General features: G+C 33.7%; 1 protein-coding gene across 5 annotated transcripts; it reads left to right on the forward strand.

Moving 5' to 3' along the window:
• Positions 1 to 4,248: 4,248 nt before the first annotated feature.
• Positions 4,249 to 16,537, forward strand: LOC138317313 (homeobox protein otx5-B-like). 5 transcript variants are annotated; one of them, XM_069258886.1, is made up of 5 exons: positions 4,250 to 4,871; positions 7,671 to 7,757; positions 10,274 to 10,588; positions 13,809 to 13,963; positions 15,127 to 16,537. In XM_069258886.1, exons 2-5 carry the CDS (start codon positions 7,721 to 7,723, stop codon positions 15,655 to 15,657), a joined length of 1,038 nt encoding a protein of 345 aa, XP_069114987.1. In that variant the 5' UTR covers positions 4,250 to 4,871; positions 7,671 to 7,720; the 3' UTR covers positions 15,658 to 16,537. The 5 variants fall into 5 exon arrangements, with proteins under 5 accessions (XP_069114989.1, XP_069114987.1, XP_069114986.1 ...); XM_069258887.1 differs by lacking the exon at positions 4,250 to 4,871 and adding an exon at positions 5,334 to 5,416; XM_069258888.1 differs by lacking the exon at positions 7,671 to 7,757 and having other exon boundaries at positions 4,249 to 4,871.
• The last annotated feature ends 4,060 nt before the right edge of the window (positions 16,538 to 20,597 follow it).

Genomic DNA, 20,597 nt, shown 5'->3' on the forward strand with positions numbered 1-20,597 from the left:
ACATTCGAAACTAGGACCAGCGGTGCGACACAAAGTTATAAGTTTAATGTAATGTCTATTTAAAATTAGACCATAACATTTTTCTGTGAATATGCTCCAATATAGAGCGGATTTACGACTCTATTTTTAAGTAGATTGAATTTTAATAGTGTTATAGTCTTAAATTTATATCTTAAAAGTTGAATACGTCATGAAAATAACAAAAATATCAACTGATCTATAACGACAACCTGTGTGAAGTGTCAGTTTTCCTCCCATAATAAGCGTCCGTTCTAAAGTTTGGCCATAACCTCTTTTAAATGGGGTTATTTAAATGAAATGCCATAAGGCGACGCCATGGCGAAAGCTCGCCGTTGTTTTTCCAAACTAGTTTTAGAATATAGCTATGCCATCAGTAGAAAGGAAAACATTATGGCGAATACAACAAAAACATTATCAATGCTAACATACCTGTTCCGTTTTCCTTTAATCGATCTTCATGAGCGGAACAGTATGTACGGTTAATCATTATTTATTGTGACACACTTTAATTTACTCTGTTGTCATTCCGACAGGCTGCGATATCTAACATCAAATTCCATTTTTTTTTTTTTTTTTTTTTTTTGCAAATAAAACAGATTTTCAATTTGTAACTTTTCTCATTGACAATTCCTATTTATCCTCCATTATGTTACTAATCTAAATTTGTTGTCATTTTTTTAATGTTACTATCCTTTACTCTATTAAATTGCTTGTTTGAAATACAAATCACAGATGCTATTGATGAAATTTAAAATTATATTTCCTTTTTATCTGTTTCTTCTCTCTGTATCGAAATTCATAATACAGTCTTATAACATATTTTTCATTTCTTTATAACCCTTAAAAAATAGAACACAATGCATATTGAAAACAATAAGGAAACATAACCCTGTTACACATATTTACATGATAATCAATCATGGAGTTTAGAATAATGAAGTTAGAATTTTAATTAGATTGCATGATAATTAGCTGTGATGGACTAATATAGGCCTAGGCTACGAAATCCTATTGTGATATTGATATAATACTATTAAATCTAATTTGGATATTAACAACAAAAAATTTTAGCAATGTAAATCCAAAACGATTCTCCATTATGAGTTTCTATCCAGAAACAGTGTAATCAGTTTTAATCCTGACATTTTATTTTTATAGAAATTATGGCATGCTATGCACAACACTCGATATAAAGCAAGTGGTTAAAGGCTCAATGCGTATAACACATGTGTCCATCTGGAAAACACAAGAGTAACAATGATGTTGACAATATTATTGTCATCCATTGTTTGTGTTTTCCTAACTAATGGTTAGAAATGTGTTTACATAAGTGTTTTTGTTTACTTTGCTTGACCGGATGAAGTCTATAGTCCATGTGTACATTTTTTATCAGTGTCCATCCCATATTCTGCAAGGAAATGGCCAGAAACAAACACGCCCTATGTCAAAATTCCGGCCAATATCTATTTTTGACATGTGCTAAAAAAACAGCAGTACCCAAGTCCTCCGATAAAGTGGACCGACGTTATAATTCGTGTACAAACGAGTTTGATAAGAACCACGGAAGATTAACACAGTATACATGTATTATGGAATTGTTATAAAAACAACTTGCCAAGAGACTGTTTCGACTTTATAAGGATAAGTAAATTTGCTACGTGACCTTACTTGTTTGCCTAGAAACCATTTGGTCAGGTGAGAACAAGGATAAGTCACTTGTGACAGGGATAAGATGATTACATACCTGTATAATCAACACCTGTTTGTACCCCTAACCACCGATTAGTGAGCTAGGACGTACAGGTACTTGTTTGAAGTTGCAGGTAAAAACATGAGTCCCTAAATTTTTCAAAGGGGACCTAAATGAACTCATTTGTAGGTGTTCATCACCGCTCCGTTGTGACCCCCAACATAGTTGAGATATTGTCTCGGCATGTTCCGCTAATCGGCTGCTAATTAGCGGCACGGCTCCTTTGTTCGCCCGGAGCGGTATGGACAGTAAGCCGACAGTACTGAACACGCGCTCTCCGCGCGAGAGCGTGAACCTCATTAATGATGTTTACAAGTTAATTAGGGGGATTTCTCATTTTATTTTCGTGAACGCTTACTCTAGATTTATTAAACAATGATTGAAAAGCTAGCACCATGCACCGAGGATTTAATCAAATAATCCTAAAGTCGGCATTTTAGATGTTTAACCGAACAAGACTATAGGGCTTGGATTGTACCCTGTTAGGGGAATCACCCCCGCTAAGCGTTCAGCTTATCTTAATATTATTTAGATGGGGTAATAAAATGATCATGCATAAAAAAAATAATTCTCTAAAATACTTTTGCAAAAAAATAAAAATGTGGTAAAATAATTATTACTCAACAAATAGAAACAATTCCCTAGTCTTATCCGATAACATATTTGTATAAGCCGATATAGTATTAATTCTATCTTATTGCCAATATTTGTTGTTTTAATTTAAGCATATCCTATTTGTATTAAAATATGCAATGCGATTAAAGCAGGATGACAACATGTATAATCCCAACGGTAATGTACATGTATATGGTTATATAAAATTTAACAGTTGTATTTAGAAGGGAGTCGGAGAGCGAAGGGGATAGACAGATAGTGAGAATGCACTACAGTGTTTATGTCTCAGAGCAAAATTATCATTAACAACCTTACCGACTGACCGTTACATTACCAGGGATCCATTGTCCATTTTTCACGTCTCCCATCACCATTCTCTTGCTGTTTGTATTATTGAACACATGAGGTCACGGTTAAATTTGTTTTCATACTCTGATTAATTTGTTAATGCGATTCCATGTATATCGGAAAGCAGATTAGTACCATTATCTTATAATATTTTCAGATATTTTTCACAACATATTTCGAGGAGTCTACTAGAGTACGTAAAATTCGTGTAAGTGTGCGCGTATCTCGATATCTGTGTTTTGGAGTATTTCATTCATATAAATGGATCTTTCCGTATCGGAAAATATCCTCGGATCCTAACCGTATGATGAGTTGGATATGACGTGTTAAGATCTTATTAGCTTACTGGAGATAGTAATTTGTACACTAAAAATCAATTATTCGGATTGATAGTTGAGTTAAAAACATCGATATGTTTATTTCAACACAAGTGGAATATGCATTTCTTACTTATATATTACATCTAACAAATCTATGGTTCTATTATTGTCACGAGCGCTGGCAGGGATTACGACATTTCAATAATACCTTGGAAATCTACAAATATGACACAGCAATGACCCTTTTAGACATTAAACCGTGTTAAGGAATGATATTGGTTTGGTACGAAAGAAAAACGAACCAAACTTCCAAGTCAAGAATCTTCAATTATAATGATGCGCCTAATTTATCTACTGTGGTATCATTATTTATTTACTCAATAATAATAATAGACTTTATCTATTGCGGACGGCTTTACGTGGAAAGGCTTATCTAACACATAGTCCTCGGAACTCAAAACAAGTGGTACCGACTCTAGTTGAGTAAATATGCGTATGTCTTTTTATAATCAGGGTAATTTTTTATAAAATAATCTAAAGAACTCAATAGACTGTCCAAAACATCCAAATTTCATGGAAAACAACAAACTTTTGACATTAACAAGAATAACTTATTAGAAAATTCCTTAATCAGGAGGGTGAAACAATACCTATGTGAGCCAAAGATGCCAGTAATATTTATTTGAGTCAATATTATGAGATAACTCTTTCCTGTCAGGAAAACCAAACCATAAAATTGAGAAACATTTAAGTAATAACTGACAAAGCTATGGACAGGTTAAGCTCTAAATTACAATAACTCGTACTCCAATTTTTTTCTTCATATTTCTGTTGTATTAGATTCATTTTTAAAATAAATATACCTTCAAAAATAATTTTAAGTTCTAGACAAAGCATCCACAATTTTAGTATTAAAATGTGTATGTGGTTTTACTTGATTCCGAAATTAATTGTAACTCTTAAATAAATGGTTTTTTTTCGTAATTGTAACTTTCAGGAATTAAGCCGTTGTTAATTTTTTTTTTGTATTTAAGACTACAAAATGTTGAGCATTATATAGTAAATCCCTCCTACCTAATACTTTATTAATACCTATATCTTTTCTGAGAGACATTTAATTGAAATCTAAGCATGGAATAATAATAAAAAAAAAATTATACAAACAAATTAAATCGATAGATAAACTAAGGATTGATTAGCTTTAAAATTACAGAATAATGTTGTTATTTCAAAGAAATGGTCTAATGCACCAAATTTAATCCTAGCATCATATTTACAATTATTGGAAATCTCAAGTATCTTTCTAATTCTCAGAGCCAGTCTGTTTTATTTCATTCCCTAACAAATGTATTGAAATAAATCTCTTCAACTGTCAGTGTTTGGAAATTTACATTATTCTCACGCGCTAGTGGGTTTGAGCGAAGAGTTCATGAACGCTGGCCGCTGATTGGCTGACGAAGACACACGGGGGCGTGTCCACTATCTGTTTGAGCCTACATGTACGAAAAGCTGGTCACCACCGAAGATCAATCATTATTATTTATTCATGTCGGATCTATAAGCCGAGTTTTACACGTTTTAGCCTGCTGCTTAGATTCATCTCTCTAATCTTCATAAACTTTATTTTAGAGAGTTTACATGTATGTTCAAATTTGACATCGTATAGGCAAAGACGAGGTGAAACTTTCACGTGAATTAGACTTTGAATACAATTCACTTTAGCCCGTTCGACACCAGTACTAATACGGATTATCATTACCAACAGGTGAAATAGACCAGATCTACTATTGGAAGTGTGAGCTGAATGACCATTCAAGGTAAGACATTTTCAATACCCTATTTCGGATTATGTGTTTTGATCCAGATTTTCTAAATCCCCCCAACGCTCTTAGATATTTGTAACTGTATTTAAAAACGGGTCCCTAAATACCGTTAAATCGGTATCTCTTAAAAACACAAATTAACACTATAACACCTAGATGCTTTTTATTTCATCCCGAAACATTTTTGAAATAGAAATTACAAATAGATACATATTTATTTGAAATATTCATCTTTTTAAATGAATTAAAAAAATATACACAAAAAATTCGGACACTTGCTGGACACAAGACTGGACACGACGGGTAGAACAATAGGTCTTACGCATGACTGGTCATAAAACACCTATATAGTATGTATAGGGCTGGGCAGTAGATACACTTGATATACACATATAGTCTCTTAAACTGCCGGACATTTTCACTTTCACATTGGACTAACGACGACACTTGTGTAGATTTCAGTTGTATATTATCAGAAATGTCTGTTTCCGATATCCCGCGATTATTATCGGACCAGGTCACCGCCGAGGATTTAGAAGGTAAGAACACCACTTGGACCATCTTAAGATGTCATTCTTAAGTTCGACAGATGATAATAATCACAATCTATAATCAACAATTCGCTACTAAATAATTATGTCATCTAAAGTGTATTAATTTTAAAATAAATATGCTAATAAATACATTTTTTTCTCTCTTCTCTAAAATAAAAAGATGATATCGAATTATCCGTTATAAAGTGGTTATAAAGGGATTATCCTGATAATCTTAATTAGAGATATTAAACAACTTAGGAGTATCATATTTATAAACGGCTTGTTAGATCATAACATTAATAAAATTGGTGTTAATACTTGTACACTTTATTAACCCATATCCATTACATATCCTTATCCATTATTGTTATAAATTATATTCATATATACTGCGGACTTAATTATTTAGATAAACATTTATTTACATTTTATTTATCTACATTTCAATCATTTATTTGTTTTTATTTATATATTTACTATTTTTTTTATTAATCTTCTCATTATTAATTTATTATTTTATTTACACACATCTCTTTATTGTTCACCATATCAACAACACAAATTAGATACAAGTTCTCTCAAGATAGAAATACTGGAAGTGTACAGAATAATTTTGCCCTCTTAAATCTTTTCCACATCATAGACTTTATCCAAACTTCTCAGTGTAAATATTTTTTTAATTTTTCTCAAAATATTGTCCCCTGCCTTAAACTGGTATTTTTATTACTACGCATTGTCTTTAAATTTGTCGGTTTTAAATTGTGTTAACGGCTCAATGTAAACGCGATCTTGGTGATTAGTTCCGGACATTTTAAGGACGACTTCCTGTGAACGCAGTATATAAATATATTCGCCTTGGACATACCATTCGATACCATGTTTGAAACTTGACCGCTGGACACTTGTGAACGGACAGCACAGGAAACTGGACTTGTGTAAATGTTAGCTTTAACTAGAACCACTTGAGAATTTTCGGACCGCGCTGTCTCGGGTTACATAACATGTCAACATGGACATCACGGACATGGCCAAATTTATTCGGACATACACAATTATAACTAGTCATTTTCATATCCTGATGTGTGTGAAATGTACACACCACGATTTCTAAAAGGATTTTTTTTCTGTTGTAAAGATTTTTTCGTTAGACATTTGGTCTCCCGGGTAACAGTACTTCAAGAACGCGGTTGTTTGGAATCCAATTCACTGCCCACTTACGCTGACCATTACGACCATTCGATTTTATTTAGTTGACAAAACTAACCCGACAGAAAAACCACAATCTTGCTAAAATGGATAGTTTAAAGCATTGAATGTTCAAAACGTAAATCAACAACAATACTTCTTATTTTACACCAGGTACCCTATTATATTTTTCATGTTTGATGAACAACACTATCATATTAGCTTGATCTGAAACTTGTAGAACAGCTTTGTTTATTCGATACTTTTCACGGGCTAGCCTAAATTGATTATCGAGTAATGGCGTTCGTTTGCCAAGTCAACCTCGTACCGTTAAAGCAAATATATATAGCAGAACAGCCGCTTCCCCTTCAAAAAAAGGACGGTTCATGTAAATTTGTACTCGACAAATATTTCCTGTGCTTAGATAATGACTTGCCATATTACCCCGCCACTTTGGAAATAGTTAAATTCAAAGGATGTTTGCGCTTTTAATTTGTAAGAAATTTGTTGATTAACACATCTGAGTATCCGTGATTTTAAATTCTATGCCAAGAGTGTGGCGAAACTGGTTAAAGCAAACCTCAGCCCCAATATTGACACGGCGTTCTCAAGTAAACAATGCCGACATATCACTTATAACTTCATTTTGCACTGAAAGATTCCTGATTACCCGAACTTGATGTAATTTGGAAGGGGAAGAGAATGAAATATGTAAACATAAATGAATACATAAAGATGAAATTGTTAAATAGATATAAATACTCGAATGATAAATACCCCTACCCCAATTAATAAATAAGTGAAAATGATAAACAAAACCGATGAAAATCTGGATCAAAACAAAAAATTTGTGTACATGGATATATGTTTCATTGATATTAAAATGAAAAATATGTGTTTGGAATTTGTTTAAACGTTGTTTTCATTTCACATTGAACATTAACATTAATCATCAAAAATTATAAAAAAAAATAACTGTCTTGAGTGATGTTGATTTCGTTAAAACTGAAGATAATGATGTTTATTTGTTGTTTGGTTGCTGTGTTGTAAATACCTTCCTCTCCTCTTATAGGTCAGTGAACCTTGACCACTCATCTTGACCACACCCGTCAGCTGTTAAACATGCACCTCCTAGCCTACCCAAATAATACTTCACCAGGTATAATATGCTTTCCATCCATTTTGTCGCCAAATCCACATCTTTCTGCTTCCGCTTTTCTTAACCTTCCAGAGTGTAGATTACATCTGTAGGTATCATTTGTGGACACTTGATAACATTATTTGTTTAAATATTGTAGTTATTTATTTTTGTCAAACTGTGCTAATAATACAATCTTGATTTTATTTATTTTTATTTATTTATGAAATAAATCACTAGATTATCAAGCTTAAGCTTAAATTACAAGATATTCTAACTAAACTATTAAGATTTATGGTTGGAAATCAAATCCAGAAATAATTTTCTTAAATCAATAGTATTATAAATAATTATTTATTTGTTGAAGGATGGTTGAGACATTTCGTCCATATTGTTTTTAAAAGAGAATAATCACCAATAACCTTTAGTATATTTTAAAAAAATGTACAATTATATATTTTCTTAATGTTTACCAGGGTAAGCTAGACACCAACAAAAATTTAAAAAAGTAAATTATATATATTAATTTATTGACGTTTCTGGAAAAAATAGGTTTATAAATTTAGACCAGAAATTCTAAAACATAAAAGAATTTATCTTGTATAAATAGCCAAAAATATTTTTGTATAATTCCACAAAGAACAAATCTGTGATTCACTTTTAAATATATATAGTATGTAGCTTTATTGTTTTAGCTTTTAATTGTCAATCTTTGAATGAAAAAGCATTTAAATCAAAATATTTGAGAATGATAGACAAGAGATAAATATCGGTTAATATTTCAATTGACACAAAAAGACTGTAGATATAACTACTTATATAAAATACATACTATGTATGTGCACTTATTTGTATCATTAAAAAAACCTATGTTGTTATCAAAATATAAATTCAAGATTTGCTTTTTACTACCCTGATAATCGATAACGTTACGAATTCTAAAAGAAATTTTCTCTGTGTTATGCCTGTAACATATGTTGTAGTTTTGTCAACAAAAGGAAATTATTACTTTCAATTGTTTCCTTTTCTTAGGGCTAAACATGGTTGCGGAGACACCCAATATGGTTATTGCCAGTTCGTAACAACAATTGTAGTTAGATTTCAATTAGTGAATTATTTGCGCGGCCGATGGCCTGCTATTCTCCTGTGATTCACGCGCGAGGCTACGAATGCACGTGCCAGAGTGACATGCATTCATCGCCAGTCTTTATTTGTCAACCATCATCAAATTAAAAAGTTCCACTTTCATAATACAGACAAGTTTGTGACAGATTTCGTACATATAAATGGAAATACGAAAATCACCGACTCTAAAAGCTGATTGCTAACTCTCGGCATTTTATATGGTTCGGCGCATCATATAGAAATGTTTTCATACACATCCTGAAACATACATCTGATGAACTATACAATAAGTGATTCTGTTAAACAAATTGGCAGACGATACATTTTTTCTGCCTTTGATTTTTGCGTCATTCGCTTAAACGCAATTTTATATTCAGAAACAATATCTATTGAACTGTACGGGGAAATGTTGTTTTTGACGAATGATGATATTTTGTCTAAAATTAATTATCATGTTGCAATTTTCAAACGTAGTAAATTGAATTTAGTGAAACCGTTACAAAATTAAAACTACATTGTGTGAATAAATAAATATACATTTTCATTACATTACTATAACAGGACATTTTATTTCCAACTGTTCACAGTACAATGTAATCATTTGTATTGATTTGATAAACTCTTGAAACAATAACACAACACAGGACTATGAAGCTAAAACTATAAAGTATTTTAGGGGTCGATGGGTTCTGTATCCCACATGTGTCCTATTGATCCCTTATTAATCAAATGTGAACAGAAAAGGATTTCGGAGACTATTAAGGGATGCTGATGATGGTGTCAACATATGTTGTCCCTGATTGGCTGATTATGACTATCACTGACCAATTACAAATGGCCTTTTATAACCTCTTGGCACTTCACGCGCGGTGTTTCTAAATGTAAAACGTGAATAAAAATAAACAAATATGGACGATTATGCGTCACTTAAAGAAGCGACTGGACAAGAACCAACACCTTTTAAATGGCGCTCGATTAGCAAATCACGAAAATGATATTCATAAATCGGTAAAACAGAGTAGCATAAGGCACTTTCTAACTCGGATATTCGCTTGGAATTTTTGTGACATTTTTAAGTCTAAGACAAATACGATTCCATTAGCAGAATGGCCCGTTCATCTGTTGGCATTATTTGTATACTGTCATCGTTTGATTTCTCTGACGCTTTCTCGACTTAGGGAATAGCAATATTTTTTGCATAAATGCACATTGACTTTTTATTAGAAAAAATCTATTTATTTTTTATCTAAGTTTGATAAAACTCGATGTTATTTCATGGTTTGTATGTTGTTTTTTGGGGAAAAAATCATTGGAAAAATATTTTTATCTTTCCTTTTTAATTTTAATAATTGTCGTTGTACTGCAAATGCTATTACAGGTTTTTTGACATTTTTCTTTCTTTATGATTTTAGCTCCAAATAACGGAATATCCGAATCGGAACACAGTCAAACCAGTGACGGTTATAACGACACCTATCGAGTTTCTAGTCAGGTGAAAATTGAATCTCCTATTCTGGACAGTTCTTCTCCCGACTCCGTACATCAGCATCATCAGCACAACCTTCACGTGCAGCAGTCCCACATGCACCAGACCAGCATGGCTAGTATGGCCTCAATGCCCTACAGTCAGCCCTCAATGGCCAACAAGGCCCCTCCCTATACAGTCAACGGGATCAGCCTCACCGCGCCCAATATGGACCTCGTTCACCCGGCCATGGGATATCCAAGTAAGTTGATTCACTTCTCTTTCTACCTTTCCGAAGGTGTGTTTAATTTTTACCTGCATGTATCACAAGCGAATGTGACCTACTACCCTTTTCCACGATTTACATATTAATATTATTCACCCATGGACCTCCCACGAACTTTTCTATAACTTGTGTGGTTTGACAGTAAACACAGTCTGTAAAGCTATATCCCATCGAATCCCCATCGTCAGTTGTTGATTTCCCTAGTTTAAATCTTACAACTTTGTTGATTTCATACACCTCTCCTTTTGCTATCAGAACGCGTTAAATGGGATAGGCCATAGAGAAAATTGCACTAATAAGAAGAGTTATTTTTCAAAGCAATTAATTCAACCCGTAAGATAGGACCATATCAATATCACTTTTAGATAACAAAGTTTTTGAGATTAAGATGAATTCATTGCATTTATGATATTCTTTTACGAAATTGTTGGCCTTTTTATACCAATTTACTGTTATGAGTTAAGTTGGTTTGTAACTTAATGCAGTTTCTTTGTAATGGACTCCATAATGATTGTGGTTCGGATTTTGATTTTTCGATAGTTATAGTGAAGGTAGCATTCAGACGTTTCCAGGTCAGAGTACTCGTTCAGAACCTCTCGCATTAATGAACAATTTTAATGAATTTCGGAGCTACACGGGCCAGGTGTCTGTTTAAATGTTATTAACATGTGAACCATGGATGGAAATGCATGCACGTGTGTGGATATTGAAAGATTTATATAAGGTGTGCATGTTGTGCGGGTATTTGTGTGTGGATGTGTAATTTCTGGAGGTAGGGATACATGTAAAAGAAAGTGTTACACGTGGAATCTGAATTGTCGAGCTATCCGGGTGTGTTTGTCACATTGGTGGCTTTCCCTATTGCCCCTATCCATTATAGCCTCACCATTCACAAACGTACATTTCGCCACCATAATAGAGCGACACAGCGGGACGGGGGCGGGAGGTTCGTATGATAGTCGTGACCATCTTTCTGGTCATTGTTCGCCAGGTTTGGTCGCTCCACGGTGGCCATTGTCCATTCCTCTCCCGAAACTTGAGGTACAAACGATACATAGAAAGTAACCTAACGTAGAAATTGGTTCTATAACCTAGCCTCTGGTCATTAGAGGGCTGCCGAGGTAGAAAACACTCCAGTAGCAATTACATACCGACCCATCCCATCTTGTTGAAATAAAAAATAGTATCATGTGTTTCAATTGGAGAAAATTTTATCTCATTAGTCGTAACCACAGAAATACAGGTGTTTGATTCGGAGGATGTTCCGGCTGTCAGTTCGGTATCATTCTTCAGTGAAAGCAAACTGTCAAACAGGACCGATATATTTAATTCATTTATCGTGTGCTATCTTAAATACACAAATAGCCGATGATTATAATACAAGATGAAACTTTATTTACTACTAAAGATAAACGTTATATGGATAAGACTTTTATCCATTTCGGAATCTTTATCAATAAGAGATAAATAAATACATTAAGAAGATATCTATGATAATGAGCTATTGCAATCTTACCCGAGAACGTCACCCCGTTCACTTGAGCTTTGTTAGTTTGAGCCATCAACGTAAACATCGCTTATCTCGACATCATTCATATATATGTCGATTAAAGCTAATTAGAACTAATTAGAGGCATTAAAAGCAATTAAAATCAATCTGTTTTTTTATTCTTCAAAATGATAAAAGTATAAAAATGGGAGTTTTGAGTTGTATGTATTCGACCTGGATGTGTTGTGTATGGTATTTGCTCGGTGTGGCTTTCTGATTGATTTGTACCGACCAACACCGCATACTGGTTATGCCGCATTTGGCCAGATATCGATCTGCATAACAGGTAAAAATATCGGAAAGGAGAAAATGGAAATATCAATGGCAGTCTACTGGTTCACATACGGAAATGATTTGATACACAATTTTAATCCAATAGAAGACTACGAGAAAAGCGTGTTACAATTTTCTGGACTATATATCCGAGACCATGCGACTTTGTAGCATGGACAATGGTACACAGACAACACTATGTTTTTATCGATCTGGCCATACCTTTTTCATAGAGATTCTGATGGAAAATATCTTTTAATTGAAAGCTGATTGATATGATATTATAATATAGTTACCTTTTCATTTATAACAACATTCTCAATTTTATATTTGTGGAGAATAGAGTAAAATTGTTTCATAAAATGGATCACAGCATTAAGCTAGTAAATAAAAACAGAGAAATTAAAACGGAAACCTTTTTATTCTAGTCTTACTTAAATTCAAAATTTAAATAGAGTTTTCAAATTTTCTATTTATATTGCAAAGAAACATATAATAATGCTTAAAATGGAACGCAACACATATAACTGGTTTTAATCCATTGCAAAACACGATCGCTGTTATTTGTATTCTGGGAAAGATACACTGAAAAGACTTAATTCAATTAAATAGTTTTAGGTATACTTGGTATAAGATAAACATAAGAGGCAGTGTACGAGACTCCCTGCTGCGTCTATGAATATATACATCTAAGTTACACCTACCAGTTTTCTACATTTCGTGTGTGATAATTTAAATGAAAAACTGCCCGACCAGCTGCTGACTACTGTCCAAGTCAGTTCTGTCTCACTCTCAATCCGCCAGCACATTCGATTGAAGAAATATGCGAGCGAGTACAAGGTTTTCACATGAATGCAGCCGCCCGATCGTTCTCTATTCTTACAGTCACGTCTAGGAGTTCCCCAAGCTGGCACCCTGTGAATAGGGCCTGTATTTCTATCGTGGTCATGTCCTGTCTTCATTGAGAAAAAAAAGAGAGAGAAAGCAATTTAAGTTTGTAAACTTCAACTCCGGTGTTGTTGATGTTGGCTCTCGTGTGGTGTTGTGTGTTAGTAGTGTGAAGAAGATTGAACAGAAGTCAAGATGATTCGAAAGGAGACTTGTGAGTGATGCCAAATATAACGGTCTTGTTTATCAATAAGGGGCTCTAGGTTAGAACCTACGATAGGGCGTTTTGGTTCTAATAACGGAAGTAGTTTCCGTAGGCAAATAGGATAGAACAGAGTTTGCCAAAAATGACTGTCTCAGGTTTGTTAGTTCTTCAATTAATTAGTGATGAAAGTCACCATCACAAGGTTAAGAGCAGTAAGGCAGTGTCATATTTGCTTGCTATTAGTTTTTAGTTTTTTATTGTTTTTTTAATTTCCTCCGCAGCAGCAAATAACAGGAAACAGCGCAGGGAGAGAACAACCTTCACACGGGCACAGCTTGATATTCTTGAAGCACTGTTCCAGAAAACCCGCTACCCAGACATTTTCATGAGGGAGGAGGTCGCTCTAAAAATCAACCTACCCGAGTCTAGAGTACAGGTAAGAACGTCAAAAATTAAAATTACACCTGTTTATGGAAAAGTCGTTAGGAATCGCATTATTGTGGCCCAACATTACCGCTTAAATACCGATATTCTTATCTCATCTGGATCCGATCCAGGTGGTAGGTCGTTCCAATACGTATCCAAATTATTCATTTCTTTTGAAAATGACAAAAGCAGGTGTTTCAACAAATCAAGTTATTCATTTGGGTTCCTTTTTGGCCAGGAAATGAAAATTTCGATGATATTTTGATATTTTATTTAAAAATTGCGGTCGTTTTCATGACGGGATCCATCAATATGCCACACACCCTGGCTTCAGCGTTAACGGGACACGTTAATACTCTAATACCTTTATATTCAGTAAGACCCATCAGTGAGATGAAAGAAAAATAAACCAAAATATTTAGAAAGTGTACCAATTTGTGTTTAATGAAGCGATCGACTCGCTCAGATGTACATTGGAGGTGTGTGTATACATTGACACGAATGGAAGACATTTCCGTTCCTTTGTAACACATGTGAACGTTCAATATTTTACCTGTGTCAGACACACCAGTAACGCTGTTTGTCTTAGTAATGACGGTCCACAGAATCTATGTCCCACACAGAAATTGATGCCCTGGGGTTGTTATACAACCCTTAAATCCCTCCCCAAATACCCACCTATATCAACAGGTTTGGGATAACAGTTTGTTCTGTAACCAAGATGTCACATTCTTTGCCCCCTGGCCAACATCATGTGGTCTGACACTCCAACACTGGGAAACACATGTGTCATAGCAATACTGGGTCACAATTAACAATAGTTATAACTATAATATGCTAATTGAATAATAAGACTGGTTTTGGATTTATGCTTTATTTTGGTGTTTTTGTTGTTGCATAATTTACAAAAGAAATAAAGTACATGATAATACAAAATTGTAACCATGACCATTAAACAATTTGAAAAGCATCTTTTTCTTGGCAATTAAAAACATGTCATATCCTTATTCTGATATAGTTCTACACAGTTGTTATCCTGATTCAGGTAAAATACTGTGTTGGGAAACGTCTGGCACTTCACCATATATAAAACATTACTTAGCATGTTTATTTTACATAATGCTGATATAATTTCTGACCATGACATTGATTGTTTTTTTTTTATTTTGACAGGTTTGGTTTAAGAACAGGAGAGCTAAATGTCGCCAGCAACAAAAAGCACAAGAAGGCAAACCAAAGCCCTCGACTCCCAAGAAATCCAAGTCTCCCCCTCCACCAGCCTCATCACCTGGCTACGGAAAACCTCCCGTGGTCAGCAGCCCAGTTTCAAACGGCTCCATGAACACCGGCTCCTCCATCTGGAGCCCCGCCTCCATTCCTCCAGTCAATGATATCATGAACGGAAATAGTTGTATGCAAAGGGGAGGTTACCCTATGAGTAATTCCCAGACAGCTGCCTACCCTCATCAGAATTACGGTCATTCCTCATATTACCACGGAAGCATGGATTACCTGAATCATATGCAACTTCCAGTCATGTCCAACCAAATGAGCAATTCAATGTCCGGTATATCGAATACACATGCGCAGCAGGTATCTTCATATGGAACACTTCCGGGTCCCCAGACATTAGTTCGCGGCAACCATAACGACTGCCTAGAATATAAGGACACATCATCATGGCCGAAATTTCAAGTACTGTGAACAGAAGATCTATATTAATCTATTTATTTAAAATGAAATCCCAATATGGAGGGTCCTGCCCACAACCAGTGCCCACGTTTTGTGCCAAGATCCAAACAAAGCAACAGACGGCTTCTCACAACAATGCTAGTTGCCTTTTGTCGACAAATGGACAAACGGCCGAGTGGAAAATCTGTCGTTTGGACCGAACTTGTGAGACTTTTAGACGAGAAGTGGTTTTGAGTTGAAGGTGCATTAGAATGATAAACATAACCTGACGTCGATGTGGTGTGACTTTTAGACAATGTCCAGAATTTGTCTTGCCAAGTGCTTTCTGGGAAAAAACTATATGACGTCACATAAGCAGGACATTATGTTTACCATATATGGTTATGTCATGAATGACAATCGCGTGGTTAAGAATAAATGTGACGGTATTTGTACAAATATAAATTTATAATATTGTACAGGGTATGATTGTTATGTTGTATTACTTTGTAGTTTTAAACAATGATCTTCAATTAAGAACAACCTTGTGAGCAAGTCTCACGAGACACATGTAACTCTCGCGAGATTCTCAAAATTTATAATACTCATATAATAAAACAGGCCGTAGTTTCGTATTTACAACGAACGTAAGATTTGTCAGTTTGTCATAACCGACAATTGTTTGTTCAAGCCCGTTTGAAGATTCAAACAAAATTCAATTATTTTACATTCCTTAATATCTCATAACTAATTATTGCATAATGCGGTGTGAGAGTCGATACCTTAACATGTGATGTTTTTGATATATGACGTAATGAGTGCGTGCTGATGACTGTAAACTATTGTGTACGTGATGAGTTAAAGGTAGAACATGCTTTTGTGTTCTAATAAATATGTTGTTTTGTAAATCCAATTATCTTGTTTCGTGTATTTTCTCTTTTATCACTTGTGATTCCCAGAAATCAATATTTTCACAAACAACAATAGATTCAGAAACCATACACTGTAACTATCTCTCAAAAGTTTCAGATACAATGCAACACTCATTGGTAGTTCTGAAGCAGTACAACTTTTTCGTAACCACAGAAACAAAACAAAACGTTGTATTCACATTGTTACAAGTTAACATTAGCTTATTAGAGAGAACAACCAACTAAATGAAAAGCAGACATTCAAAATAGCCCATGTAATATTGAGCCCGGATAGAATTTTGTACAGGCATCGGGTTAATTATGAATTTCGAAAGTAAAGACTTTTGTAAAAGTTTTATGACTTATTTATCCCATACATCGAAATGAAAATTAGATTGAAATTTAGGTTAAGATTATTAATTTTGATAATGAATAGGTAAAAAGTACGATTTTTACGATTTGTAAGTGCAGTATGCACGTAATTTCAAATTGGCTACCCTTGGTTGGAGTTTGAGATGAATTATCCTATCTTGTATATAGTGTTATATGAAAACATAGACATTAGTTGTGGAACTAATTAACCGAATTGATTCAGCAGTTTTAAGAGCAGATTTCAAACCTCACTCTGTGGCCAATGTAAAATCAATCGGTTGGCCTACATTAGATAAATATCATACTCTGTGACATGTACATCAATGATCATCTTCAATATCATAAGATTTGTCCCCAAAAGAAAATGCGAAGAGTATGCAAAACCGATGATTTTATGACAAAAATCTCCACAGCTTAAATTATAAACAATATATAAATATTACGCTGACATTCTCTACTGTAGAAAATTGGCAGTAGACAATACACACAATTTAAAAGATTCATGTAAATCGCATACTAATTAATCTAAATATGACATTTGGACTTAAATTGACCTAATAACTATCTTCTACCACACTGACACCTCTTGATTTGAAATACAGCAAAACCTGCCTTAACGAACACCTTTATAAAGACCACCTGCGAAATAAGAACACTTTTCTATGATACAAAAGAGCCAATGTAAACTCAATTTAACACACGACATCTTTTATGAAAAAATACACATATTTTTCTAGAAATTAAGAAAAGCAGATACCAATTTGACTGGTTTGAAAAAAATGCCTTTTATTGCAATAAATAAACCAAAATGATGTCAGTTGTTTAGTTGATATCTCTGTTATATTGATGAAACGAATCAAAAGACGACTGGAAACAACTCCGAAAGAAAATACATGTACTTGATGAAAATTTATATTTTATATATTATATAATTTGATAATTGCCATATGATGATCACGTACTTAAATCGATGTAACACCTTTATTGTCAGATGTCAAACTTAGCCTACACTTTTTGTCAACATACTTCACTCTGACGTATGGCGGTTGGTTCGCAATGGGTTGGGTGTTAACGACACCATTTCATAGCTTCAGTAACAATATAATAACACAAATAGCTTCAAAAAAAGAGAAACAAAATTGGGTTTAGAATAAAAAAAATAGAATAGCTGACATTTGTGTTACACAATGAAAAAAAAAAATTTTTAACCAAAATAATTGGCATTCATGGATATGAAAATGAACTAATTATAATTAATCTTTATTGAGTATTGAAATATTTTAAAATGTCTACTTTCTCATCATTATACAGAGCCATAATCAATCAAAACAGAATGATTAAACTTGGATCGCATCTTCTCTCATACATAATGCCTTATACAAAATAATCAATATAATCAATAAAATAGATTGTTTAATTAAACAATATCATGTGGGTCCAGTTCAATGTACATCCCTTAAATTTCAGGGATCCCTCAAATTAAAATTCTTCATATGATAGCATTACAGACTTTAAGGAAGGCTTCTTAACTTCAGATTTTTCCTTGATTTTTGTAATGCTTTTCTATGAGGAAATTCAATTTAAGGGTTCCCTTTAAGTTAAGGAATGTTCATGACACTGGGTCCTATGCTGTAGGCACTGGTTCAACTATTAAGTAAAAAGTCTTCATTCATATACTGGTCAATGACTATTTGTACTACGTAAAATAAAAAAATATCACTTTAAAATAATTAAATGAAAGTTATATCATATTGATAATTCTTGTCAAACAATTTAGAAAAAATAGTATCCATTTTGCTGTTCAGCCCTTGTAACTTAGTTAAAGCAAATTTTTCATTGAATCACAATACCAAGATGTCAAGTTAAGAGAATGTTGAAAATAAGTGAAATACAGAAAAAAAACTTTTGCACTTTTTCGTACATATATAATTGAAATATCATTCATCTTAGCCTTGATAATAAACAATTAGTACTGACTTTGATAAACATAATATTACCTTAACACGTTTCTGCATAACTGGTATCAACAGCAAGGTACGAAGATAATGTCATCATTTTGTCTCAATAGAGGATAAAAGGCTGAATCCTGAATATCATTTTAGCTGATTTTTGTTTTCATGTAATGTTATATGTCATTTTACCGAGAACCTGTGCTGTATACAATAGATATGTCATACTTATACTTTATATCACGTGATGCACAGAAAGTTACGATTGATCTTATCTTTGGTTTCGTGATTTTGTAACTTTTGGGTGTTGATAAAACACTATTAACTGTTTTGGAGACTCTGTAATGCATACTCAAAATATATATATATAGCATTGCTATTTTTACAGTTTGGGGTTACATAACGTATTAACAAATAAAACTACGATTATATCACTGAGCCATCCACCGGAAACCTATTACGTTCCATAGGTATTATTTATGATATACATGAGGTAATAAAACATAGCTAAAATCATAGCAATGAAATATTTTTAAAATAATCATGTTTAAAGGATATTTCATTGCAGCGCAAATAATTTTATTTATCCAATATCATCTTTCTATCTACGCCGATAGATGCTAATCTGCTCAAGACGACAGAACGTCAGAAAAATTCAGACCACTATCATCAGTAAGCAATCTATATATCAGTTAACAATCTGAGTCAATATTTTTAAGAGAACACTAAAGGGATTTCTCTCAGATTCTAATTGTTTACCTTGGATCTAAGTAATATCTACTGCGTTTTTGGATCTATCCGACTCCATCTTGACTGACATGCAGTCCTCTCAGATTTCGACAATTCAATTATGATCGCTACTTCTCAGAGAGTACTAGATATTTATACTATAAAGTACCCAGTATTGAACATTGTGTTTTTGCAAAGATCATAATTCATAAAGGCCGAAAGGTCATTTTGAATTATGAAAATGGTAGTTTCCTTGTGCCATCAATGTTTCAAAGACAGTATATTGAAAGTACAATGACAGCAGCAGTTTCATTCACCAAAATTTTAGCGTTACCTATCGCCTTTTATCTTCAATCTTACATAAGGTATATATCTAAGTCCATTGTTATTGTATCTTATTGTTTTAATACTGTAGCCCGAATATAGCTGAAGTTACCATTCCGTTACAGGCGTTTAATTTAATAGCACCTACATTGATACTCTATACTTATTGACGCACTTTGTAGACATGCGAAAATTTCGTCGTCATACCTTTGTCAAAGTATCAAATACCAACTGCTAGATACAAGAAGTGTAGAAATGTTACACGATATTTAAGAACATTATCGATTGATTCACCACAAAAATTCATATGATCATTTGGCAGCTCTTAGTATGACACAATGATGACAGCTTGCGTGGCGTCATAGATATACGATATATGTCAGAGTGTGTTTCTTCTCAATTGGCAGGTTTCAGTAAGTTTTAGTATAAAAATCCCAATATCAAATTACAAAAACAATTAAAGTTCTACAAAGTCAACATCGTTTTCTTTGTATCTTGGGCTGTTCTTAAGACAGGCTTAACCGTATATTAAAATGGGAGACATTAACACGTAAATCCGCCTATGATATCCAGTGACGTGACGCAAGTAAAATGACGTGACTTCAGAATTCGAGGTGTCATGACATAGGCCTCCTGGGGATTTTTGCAAAAACATTTGACGTTATGATTCATCGCAATGTAGGTTGTT

This window comes from Argopecten irradians, chromosome 3 (genome assembly GCF_041381155.1).
Source record: "Argopecten irradians isolate NY chromosome 3, Ai_NY, whole genome shotgun sequence".
Classification (NCBI taxonomy): Eukaryota; Metazoa; Mollusca; class Bivalvia; order Pectinida; family Pectinidae; genus Argopecten; species Argopecten irradians.

Bases quoted from the DNA above. Each gene is read 5' to 3' on its own strand.
- LOC138317313 (XM_069258884.1), top strand. From the start codon at position 5,356: ATGTCTGTTTCCGATATCCCGCGATTATTATCGGACCAGGTCACCGCC. The intron at 5,417-10,273 runs GTAAGAACACCA...TTATGATTTTAG, and splicing joins CACCGCCGAGGATTTAGAAG to CTCCAAATAACGGAATATCC. The intron at 10,589-13,808 runs GTAAGTTGATTC...TTTCCTCCGCAG, and splicing joins CCCGGCCATGGGATATCCAA to CAGCAAATAACAGGAAACAG.